We start from the raw sequence: 12,074 nt of genomic DNA, 5'->3' as shown, positions 1-12,074 counted from the left end.
ATATATAGTCAGTTTATGATATTTGTCAACAAGATTGATACACACTACAGTTTTTTTTAACACAAATACGTTTAATATACATACAACAATACAATATACAATAACAGTTATTACAAACAATGAGTTATAAACAAAAGGTTCACAAACTTAAAAGCAATATAAAGTCTTCTTCCTAGTTTGGAACTTTTTTGATACCTTATCGAAGATTCACGATGAGTGAGTTGATTACGAGTTGATATAGGTACAATTCACATAGTAGGGAGCTAACTAGCCCTGTAGTTCTCGCTGATCACACGCCGATTACAGGTCGAGTTTCACCAATGATATGAGGTAATGTTTTCGTAAAAGTACTAATATCTGATATGATTCCACTAAAGTTGAATGATTTGTAATGTTCGAAATTTATAAACGTTCCTGGTCAATATATCTGAAGTTCGCGATTAATAAGCGTTAGTCACAGTTATAGCTTAAGTAGTTTTTTAGCACACCAAGTATAGCAAACCAATAATAGACACTTTCTTTTAGCGCATCGCATTGGTTATATTTATAGGCTGCGGAGGCTTTCTAGAAAATTCAAATTACGTAACAATACAAATTTAAGCGTTTACGTACACACATATATTGTTGATTCTTACTCTCGAGAATCTTCTACAACTTTCGAGAACAGGCGGGAGTTTCGCAATACAAATTTAACAGTATAAGCTATGTATCTTTCTAAATATAAATTTAATCTAAACAAACGTTGATATTAAAATAAATATACAATAATAAATTCATTACACCACCATCTTCAGTAACTGCAGGATACTATAAAGCAAAATACGTTGTTTAAGTATTATTTAAAGTAGAAATACATTTATTTCGTTCTTTTTGTTTATTCAGCATTTATTATATTACTATAAAGGAGGGGTTCAGTGGAATACTAACAAAACTATTATAAATAAATAATAAAAATTTGCAGTATCCTGAAGTATAGTATAGAATTTAGTTACAAAGAAATATCTAAAAGTTATTGTTCACAAATACACCTTTATCCTTCAGGTAATCACAGCTGTAGGTAGGGTAGAGATCCTACTGTCATAGTGAATTAAACAAAAGGTTTGATTAGCCTATTACCTGGAGAAATATATGTTCATATCTTAAATTTTACCAAAGAACTTAGTATTTCTTATCTTTCTTATTAATATTTTTCAGGATTTCATGTTTTTCGAAAAATCCAATAATGAGTAAAATGACTGCTTTGGAATGTATTGAAGGACTCTGGATTGTGAACAAGGATCTATATATATGGAAATGTTTGATAATATAAGTTATAAAATAGGTGTTATATATATATATTTGTGTGTTAATGAGCTATACTGTATGATTTATAGTAGAATTTTGAAATTACGAGAATTTATTTTCTTGTTATCATTAGTATATATTGGTATTTTTACGATTTTTCATATTCACTTATCACTTAACCTAATTGTGAACAAAATCAACGTACTCTTATGAAAACCCATTTAACTTTTTCTAATAAAAGTCGTAACTGAGTTTGCAGATAACTCAATACATTTAAAGGTAGACGCCATATAGACATTGTTAGAGCCATTTTTAACGTCATGGCGCAAATAACTTTATAAGTGAGCAAACAGACTATCCTCGACTTTTCAGCAGTTTCTATTCTATTCAGAAGTTCAATGTCAATGTTATGCATCATTTTAGAAATGTGGATTATTATTTACAGTAAAAATATCAATATTAATGTCATAGAGAATATTATTCTCGTATATCTCCTGAAAGAAAAATATATATACTTTTATAAGTTTATATATATGAAAATATTAAATACTTTACACACACACACACACATGTATATATATACGTTACTGGCTCCTTTAGATGGATAGAATAACACACGTTTTGTGCCTTGTAGTGTAGATAAAGTGTACTCTGTTACTTTATAATTATTATTAGCAACTTAGAGTTTTTAAGTAATTATAAGTCTTACCTATTTTAGTATTTTATTGAAGTAACGTATAGACAAATTATATTTTTTTATTTTGATTTTATAACTTACAACGATTAACCACATAAAAGTATACACTTTTGATTCAAGCGTAACGTTTTCTGAAATAAGACTTTTTGAATTTTATTTTCTGTTGTTATATTTTAAATGTCATCAGAGCTATTGTAGCTTAATGTCTTTACAAGTTCATTTGGGCCCGGCATGGCCAGGTGGTTACAGCGCTTGACTCGCAATCTGAGGGTGGCGGGTTCCGAATCCCACCAAACATGCTTGCCTTTTCAGGCGTGAGGGCGTTATAAAGTGACGGCCAATCCCACTATTCGTTGGTAAAAGAGTAGCTGCCTTCCTTCAGTGTTTCACTGCTAAATTAGGGACGGCTAGTGGAGATAGCCCTTGTGTAAAAAACAAACAAATATTGTAGCTTAATGTCTTTATAATTTCATTCTCTGAAGTCAAAGTATTAGTTATATTTTTCATACAGTTCTGATTGTTAACTTGCAATGTTGATAAGTTATTATTTTCAAATTATAAATATTTGATGTTTTTCGATAACATCATGCAGAATAAGCTGTGAAATATACTTGGTAGATATAAGTTAAAACTAAAATTTGTCTGACCATTGCGACGAAATTCTCTCACAGTTTGAATTTTCCTATTTCCATTCAACAATTCACAGAGTACATACATATAGTATATAATTATTTTGTGAATAAGTATAGTTTCCACTGTTCTTAGTGCCTTGTATGTAGTAAAAACATATATATGTTACTCAATTGCCAAAAATTGTAAAAAAAAATCCCAAAATACCAGCAAGATTTGTCTAAGAGATTATCATTATTTTGAAGTAAAACCAAATCTTAAATATAATGTAAAGATTTTACCAAAAAGCAAAATTACTTGTCTTATTAGTCACGTATTTAACAATCTGATGTTGCAAAGTTGTATTAAAAATATCTAACCATTCTTAGTGATTAGTATTGATGTCCACTAGCTTTACAACAGTTCATGTCTCATATTAGAATAACCCCAAGTTTTACAACAATGTAATATATTTTATTTTAGAATAAAATACATTTGGTGCAATTTGTGATTTTCATTATTTTGAAGCTTTTCTAAATGTTTTTGTAAATCACCCAAAGGCTATCGAACAGTAATAATTTTTTATTAACTCATCTTTTACAGAAATATCGTATCATATGATACTGATGTTATTCTCAGCTACCATTTTAAATAGCCTGTGAATACAATTTTATCTGTGTAATAATACATATGGCAAACGGAAGTTGCAGAATATAAAAGAAAAGAAAGGTTTAAAATGTTCGTTTCTAAAGCAATCGAATAGTTTAAGGTGTTACACACACAGAAAACAAAAGTGAGAAAGCATTCAAAGACATTCACATTGGTTTACCGCTGCTCTTACTTACGAATAATGTTTATTTCATTAAATTATTGTGAACATTTAAAGTGAAAATTTGTAAGTATGTGTTTAGCTTCTTTGTTTCTCGTTTTAGTATATATTCTTTACGTTACAAAAGTGAAAAAAAATCATTTACTATATTTACTCGCTATCGGAAATGCAAGATCATTGCCCTTAAATAGTTTTCATTTACAATATTACATTAGAAAAATATAATATAAAAGACACGAAAATGTGATACAGGGAATGATAAATATTTTTCCTTCTGATATTCACGCAAAGCTACATAACGGTTACCTTCTCTAGCCATCCTTAATTTTGAACTGGTTTACTTGAAGGATGGCACCTAGTCAATAGCACCCATCATCAATTCTTCGGCGCTACACTAATCGGGTAGTGGTATTATAAAGCCACCATTCTAACACAACTACGATCCTAAAAGTGCTGAACCCGATTTTGCAGTAGTGGTGCACAAACCTTAGACCTTCAGATTCACAGTCTAGCGCACTAAACACTAGAGCACGCCCAGCCCTAAAATAAAAACCAAAGAGAGGAAACATCTATGGGAAGAGACAGAATAGAATCAATCCTACTAAAAATAAACATATTTGAGATTTTTTGCTTCTAGGAAAAACGATTCAATGAAAGAATATCTCAGTGATGATGTCCTCCATAGTAATATATATGTTTCTGAAAAAGAAGCGACAACTCTGAAAAAGGTTATGATTTCCCGAATAATAACTGTAGAAGAGCAGTAGCTACAATATATATATATATATAGATAAGTGGTTTCTTATCACATTATCCTCTTGTTTCACAAGTATTTCGAGGCCCCAGCTTATGATATTGAAATGATGTAAGCAGAAAAACTGGGATCTAGTATCAGAGAGAAGCAAAATGGTTTGTATAAAAATGATTGCCTAGTAATAGAAAAAAAATCCTTTTAGTTTTGTAAACCTAATGAAAATGATTCGAGATAAATTTGCTGAACTGGAAAACGTTCAAATGGCTGTTAGAAAAAATGAATAAATAAAATAAGAATGATGTACACTAATTCTAAGTTTCGACTACTGAAGATACACACAAGTAAGTAAGCCTATTGATTAGCATACCTGGGTGCAAATTGAAAAGTCTAAGGTTTGAGCGAGTCTAGCACGACCTGATGCTTAGGGTACTTGAAGATACACACAAGTAAGTAAGCCTATTGATTAGCATACCTGGGTGCAAATTGAAAAGTCTAAGGTTTGAGCGAGTCTAGCATGACCTGATGGTTAGGGCACTTGAAGATACACACAAGTAAGTAAGCCTATTGATTAGCATACCTGGGTGCAAATTGAAAAGTCTAAGGTTTGAGCGAGTCTAGCATGACCTGATGGTTAGGGCACTTGACTCACAATCTGCGGGTCTCGGGTTCAAATCCCAGTCGCTAAACATGCTCGCCCTTTCAGCCGTGGGAGCGTTGTAAAGTGACAGTCAATCCCAATATTCATTGAAACAAGAATAACAGAAGAGTTGGTGGTGCCTTCTCTCTAGTCTTTCACTGCTAAATTAGAGAAGGCTACCTGCAGAGGAGATGGTCGCCACATCGATGAAGTATCAGAATCTATGGTGCCCCAATTGTTGTAAGCGGTCTCGGGACTAAAAAGAAAAAAAAGGTTTTAGTCGCAAGATACTACTGACCACGCTGTGGATTTTTTGAAAGCACGTAAAATGTGAGAAGTTAACTTAGTCATAGGTTTTAGTGAAGATGCTTAATCTGAGTTAACAAAGATCAAGAACGAAAACCACGAGATTCCCACTGTCCCTATCTACTATCTAGCGAAACCACAGCCAAGGGAACGGGCTTTGAAAAATCAGCGGGGAATGGATTAACGAGATTCCCACTGTCCCTATCTACTATCTAGCGAAACCACAGCCAATGGAACGGCATTGAATCAGGGTCCACGTTCCACGCTGATTTTTCCAAGCCCGTTCCCATAGCTGTGGTTTCGCTAGATTTTTCAAAGCCAGTTCCCTTGGCTGTGGTTTCGCTGATTTTTCCAAGCACGTTCCCTTGGCTGTGGTTTCGCTAGATAGTAGATAGATACTAGTTGTGTAGATTCTTTAAACTTACATTTAGTATTATAAGAAATACAGTTAGTAAAATAACTACAAAAAAGAATAGCGTAATGTTTCGGATATTCCTGGGGTACACAATATGAAAATTAAAAATTTTGTGTATTAATTTTACTTATGTATAACATTGTGGTTAATATTATTATTTTAAACCAATCATCAAACAAAATTACTTCAAAAAAGATTAATTAATAAAACTTTTGTGTTGAATCACAAATAAATTAAAACACGGATAAATTGAACGACTCATTTATTACCACTACTGTATTATTTTTATAAATGTTCGAGGAGTGGGTAGAAAAGTTCTAAATACTTGTCATTTGTGGGTGAATACGTATTTCCCCTCGAAGTACATGTAACAGAAGAATAGGGTGTGTTACTGTTTGTCATGATTATAATTTTAGTGCACATTAACAGCAATAAAGCGAAGAAAACCAAGTCTTAATTATTACATACTGTTGAAAAAAAAGATGTGGTAACATAGCCGATTTTATTTTTTGATATTCGTACCTTGTTTTTTTATTGTTTATTGTACACAGGGTGGTTGTTAAAAATTTAGATTTATTGTTTGTAAAATTAATATGATATTAGTATATATTCTATTATAATAAAACAGTTTGGTTTCTAAAGATATTTTGAACTTTGTTAGTTAGCTTGACCAATCATTTATATACTAACTCAAACTCAAAATTTATGTTTCCATGTTTGACTGAAACATTCAGATCTGAGTTAACTTTGGTCATTACACTGTCGTAGTTTAGTTTCTTACCATATTTGATCAAAATCGTCAGTTAATCATAGAGTTGAGATGAAATAAATTTCTAATAAACTTACTTTAAAAAGAAACAATCTCAAATACATATATTTTGATAAGTTGTTGTAGTTGTTTGTTATTAAACACAAAGCTACACAAAGGGCTATCTGTGCTCTGCCCACCACGGGTATTATAGCGTTGTAAGTTCGCAGACATACCACTGTGCCACTGGGGGCTATTTTGATAAGAAACTATACTTGGGGTCTTAATGGCCCAATTTATTTTCCATAATGATTTATTTCACACTTCGTGGGTGCGTCAACAGGTGGCAAGATATATTATTTCACACTTCGTGGGTGCGTCAACAGGTGGCAAGATATATTATTTCACACTTCTTGGGTACGTCAGCAGGTGGCAAGATATATTATTTCACACTTCGTGGGTACGTCAACAGGTGGCAAGATATATTATTCAACAAAGTCATAAACATAGCCTGCAAAACATACCTTGAAAATAGCAATGCATTAACGGAAATGTGTAACATACGTATGCTTGCGAAAAGCCCATCCAGTAAACATCTATAAACACAATCCATGTAGGTGTAACATATGTATGCATGCGAAGAGCCCATCCAGTAAACATCTATAAACACAATCCATGTGATGTGGGGAAAGTCATAAGAAATGTAGATATTTTACAAATGTTACGTGTTTGTGATATTACGAATTATGCTGTTCAATTATCTTAAGTTTTACTTGTATTAAACATCGAAGTTTGAAATAACTTCAGGTATGCCATTGAAGGTTCAGCATAACTGTACTTTGTACATTTAGCCAATCACTTAATCTATATAAATAAAAGTCAGTATGTGTGGATGTATCTGTTCCTTATACGTTTCCATATTTCTTCATCAATCTGCACCAAATACTCTCTATAGCTGAACAATCACACATGAGTATTTCTTTAATGTTGAAGCTACTCGAGAGCTATCTGCGCTAGACGTCCTTAATTTTGATGTGACAGATTAGAGGGAAGGCAGCTGGCCAGTACCACCCAACGTCAACTTTTGGGCTACTCTTCACTAACGAGTAGTTGGATTGACCGTCACATTAAACGCCATCATGGCTAAAAGACCGAGCATGTTCTGGGATTGGATTCGAACCCGCGACTCTTAAATTGCCCACTTGAAGTGCCCTAACTACCAGGTCTGCACACACTGAATGCTAAGAATTCATAGGTACTCCATCTCTTGTCACACCATAAAGTAAAATCAATGGTTAATTCGACGTTTACTTTAGACTTTTTTTTCTTGTTTCTGAAGTTGAACTGAGCAAAAACTAAGATATTTAGTTTTCGATATTTATTAAAAAATGTTAGGATATTTTTAATACAAGTATTATCTATAGCCCGCGAGTCACTGGGGAAGGTATTCTTCAGTCTGGCCCCAAAATGTTTGAGGATGTTTTAGGGATGAAAAATATCGGATATTGGGAATATCTTGATCTTAGGTGCACATTCGGCACCGTTTTTTCGTAAATCGGCAAACAAGTCCTCACTCCAAAAATATTCGTTTGGTGGGTAGGATATGAAGAAGTTAAGCTGAATTACTTTTACATCTGCTGATATATCCACGTGTACGTAAAGTGCATGTAATACAGTTATATCTTTTACGTGTAATACAGCTATATTTCTTACTTTTATATCAGCTGATATATCCACGTGTACGTAAAGTGCATGTAATACAGCTATATTTCTTACTTTTATATCAGCTGATATATCCACGTGTACGTAAAGTGCATGTAATACAGCTATATTTCTTACTTTTATATCTGCTGATATGTCCACGTGTACCTAAAATACGTGTAATACAGCTATATTTCTTACTTTTATATCTGCTGATATGTCCACAAGTACCTAAAATACATGTAATACAGCTATATTTCTTACTTTTATATCAGCTGATATGTCCACGTGTACCTAAAATACATGTAATACAGCTATATTTCTTACTTTTATGTCTGCTGATATGTCCACAAGTCCCTAAAATACGTGTAATACAGCTATATTTCTTACTTTTATATCAGCTGATATGTCCACAAGTACCTAAAATTCATGTAATACAGCTATATTTCTTACTTTTATATCAGCTGATATGTCCACAAGTACCTAAAGTTCATGTAATACAGCTATATTTCTTACTTTTATATCAGCTGATATGTCCACAAGTACCTAAAATACATGTAATACAGCTACATTTCTAAGATAAAAAGTGATTACAGTGCCACAATGTGATGTTTTTTCGTAGAAGGTGTTCTAGCGGATGAAAATGATTAAATAAAGCATTGATATGAGAGACATTTGCTAAGTAATTCTGTAATTTTTGTTGACAACATGTTCATTCAGGCTTATAATTTGAAATATTGGAAATATAGCTAAACATATAACATTATTACATTTTTTGAAGTGTAATAATATTACAAGAGAAAAATATTTAAGTGCAACAGCTTTTTTTTTTCATTTCTGATAGCGAGTGCATAAAGTGATGATTTGTTTTTTTACTTTTGTAATGTGAAAACTATTTACTAAAACGAGAAATAAAGTTGTTACACACTCTTACAAATTTTTGCTTTAAATGTTCATAATAGATATTATAAATGTGTAATAAAAGCAATAAACTAATGTGGATGTCTTTGAATGTTCACTCATTTTTGTTTTCAGTGTGTATTAAGAAAAACACGTAACGAATCAAACTGTTCATTGCTTCATATTAAAAATTAACGTATTTAGTCGTTTTTTCGTTTATATTCTACAACTTCTATTTTCCATATGTTTTGTTACACAGGTAAAATTGTATCTTATATGCAATTTAAAATAGTAGCTGGGAATATCATCAGTGTCGAATGTTATGTTATTTTGGTAAAAAGATAGATAAGTTAATAGAAAAATATTGCTGTTTGATAACGTTTAAGTAATTTACAGAAAACATGTACGGCTGTGGTACGATATTTTGTAATGAGAATAAAGCTTCAAAATAAAGAAAATCACAAATTACACTAAATGTATTTTATTTTAAAATAAAACATTGTGCATCGTTAAGTACGTAAAACTTGAGGTTCTCCTAATATGAGACATGAAATCAAACAAGAAAGCTAGTGGACATCAATACTAATCACTAAGCATGATTTAATATTTGTAATACAACTACACAACATACATGGCTAATAAATCATGTATTTTGTAAAACCTCTACATTAAATTTAAGATTTGCTTTATTTCAAAACAATGACAATCGCTTACACAGAAGTCGTTTGTATTTTGGAACATTTAGTGTCTTAGATTTCACAATTTTTGGCAGGTGAGTAACATTTATATATTGTTACTACATAATGGGCACTAAGAACAGTAAAATATATCTATGAAGTTTTAATTCCTTTTGTCTTGACCATACAGTAACTAATTAATCCAGGTTATTGTATGGCGAAGACAAAAAGAACTAAAAACCCCATAGATATTATATGGTCTTTACCATTTTGATAGGCCTAATGGTATTTCTTTGGTTTGCTGAACCAATCTGTGCTGATGAGCCTTGAATAGGCGAAACTGCAGTCCACACCGGATGGTACAGATAGTCAAATAATGCATTAGGCCTCTACGTTACAGATTCTCTTTTCAATTTCACCTCTGGTGAAAAAGAAAATCAATCTTTAATATATATATATAATCAGTAAAAACTACACTTTTTCACAGAATTATACATATTAAATGTATCCTGTAAACTGTTGAATGGAAATGGAAAAACAACTGTGAGAGAATTTGATCGCAATGATCAGACAAGTTTTAATTTTAACTTAACTTTATATACCAAGATATTTCACAGCTTATTCTGCATGATGTTAATGAAAAAAACCAAATATTTTCAATTTGAAAATGATAACTTAGCAGTATAGCAAGATAACAATAATAAATGTTTGAGAATATAACTAATACTTTGACTTTAAAGAATAATAGGTTTCATTAGAATCAAATTATAAAGACATTAAGCTATGATAGCTCTGATGACATTAAAATATAACAACAGGAAATAAAATGTAAAGAGTCTCATCTCAGAAAAAGTTACACTTGAATCAACAGTGTATACTTTTATGTGGTTAATCATTGTAAACTATCAAATGAAAATAAATAATTATACAATCTGTCTATAAATTACTTCAATAAAATATTAAAATAGCTAAAACTATTAAACACTTTGAATTACTAATAATAATTATAAAGTAAAAAGTATACATTATCTTCACTACAAGGCACAACACGTGTGTTATTGTATTCATCTAAACCAGCCAGAAACGTTCATATATAAATAGATATGTATGTGCGTGTGTGTAAAGTATTGAATATTTTCATGTATATATAAACTTATAAGAGTATATATTTTTTCTTTCAGAAGATATACAAGAATATTATTTTCTATGACATTAATATTCACATTTTTACTGTAAATACTAATCCACAGTCAACATTTATAAATGCCCTCATTTAAATAATGCAAGACATCTACAATAAAAATGATGCATAATACTGACATTGAACTTTTGAATAGAACAGAGTACCTAACTGCATATACCATATTGCTGAAAAGTCGAGGAGAGTCTGTTTGCTCACTTATGAAGTTATTTGGGCCATGACGTTAGAAATGGCTCTAACAATGTCTACATGGATATCTTCTTAACATGGAGTCTGCCTTTAAATTTATTGAGTTATCTGCAAACCCAGTTATAACTTTTATTAGAAAAAGTTAAATGTGTTCTCATAAAAGTACGTTGATCTTGTTTAAACTGAGGTTAAGTGGTACACAAGTGAATATGAAAATTCATAAAAATACCAGATACATACTAATAATCACAAGAAAGTAAATTCACACAATTTCAACTTTCTTCTATAAATCACACAGTGAAGCTCATAGACGTATATATATAGGACCCTTGTTTTTATAATTATGACTGTGAAACATTTCCATAGGTAATAAATCCTTGTTCACGATCCAGAGCACTTCAACACATTCCAAGGCAGTCATTTTCTTCATTGTTGGATTTCTCGAAAAACATGAAATCCTGAAAAGTATTAAAAAGGAAGATAATAAATACTAAGTTCTTTGGTAAAATTTAAGATATGAACATATATATATATCTCCAGGTAATAGGCTAATGGAACCTTTTGTTTAATTCACTATAAGAATGGGATCTCTACCCTACCTACAGCTGTGGTTACCTGAAGTATAAAGGTGTATTTGTGAACAATAACGTTTAGATATTTATTTTAAACTAAATTCTATACTATACTTCAGGATACTGCAGGTTTTTATTTTAATTTAGTATTACTGCTAGTATTCCACTAAATCCCTATCCCGCAGTTACTGAAAATGGGGGGGGGGGTAATTCCTAGAATAAACAACTCTAACTCTTGTTGAATTCTAAGAATTAGTCTAAAAGTGTAGGCCAAAAGAACTTTGGCAGAACAAATTACAGAACAAGATATAATATCCTTGCTTATATGATAATGTGGTGAACATAACTCATAGCCATCAGCTGCTAGTATAACTGTATCAACTTCGTCATTAAGACACCTTGTAATATATTATTATATTCTCCATTTTTAACCAGCATAATAATCATATCAGGGCCCGGTATGGCCAGGTGGTTAAGGCACTCGACTTGCAATCTGAGGGTCGCGGGTTCGAATCCCCGTCACACCAAACATGCCCGTCCTTTCAGCCGTAGGGG

The 12,074-nt window shown here is 31.6% G+C and overlaps 2 protein-coding genes across 2 annotated transcripts in view; one reads left to right on the top strand and one right to left on the bottom strand.

Moving 5' to 3' along the window:
* Positions 1-1,735, top strand: part of LOC106478467 (phospholipid scramblase 1-like) — a 10,088-nt gene extending 8,353 nt beyond the window's left edge. The window contains exon 4 of the mRNA XM_022382078.1: positions 1,195-1,735. Within this exon, the coding sequence (XP_022237786.1) occupies positions 1,195-1,230 (36 nt within the window). The 3' untranslated portion in view covers positions 1,231-1,735. The remainder of the gene's footprint in view (positions 1-1,194) is intronic.
* Positions 1,736-10,688: 8,953 nt separating this feature from the next.
* Positions 10,689-12,074, bottom strand: part of LOC106478472 (phospholipid scramblase 2-like) — a 21,060-nt gene continuing 19,674 nt past the window's right edge. Inside the window, exon 8 of the mRNA XM_013939016.2 lies at positions 10,689-11,405. Within this exon, the coding sequence (XP_013794470.2) occupies positions 11,346-11,405 (60 nt within the window). The 3' untranslated portion in view covers positions 10,689-11,345. The remainder of the gene's footprint in view (positions 11,406-12,074) is intronic.

The sequence above is a fragment of the Limulus polyphemus genome, unplaced genomic scaffold, assembly GCF_000517525.1.
Source record: "Limulus polyphemus unplaced genomic scaffold, Limulus_polyphemus-2.1.2 Scaffold214, whole genome shotgun sequence".
In the NCBI taxonomy this organism is placed as follows: domain Eukaryota; kingdom Metazoa; phylum Arthropoda; class Merostomata; order Xiphosura; family Limulidae; genus Limulus; species Limulus polyphemus.
Note: the sequence above shows the minus strand (reverse complement) of the source record. Positions and strands in the feature narration are given on the sequence as shown.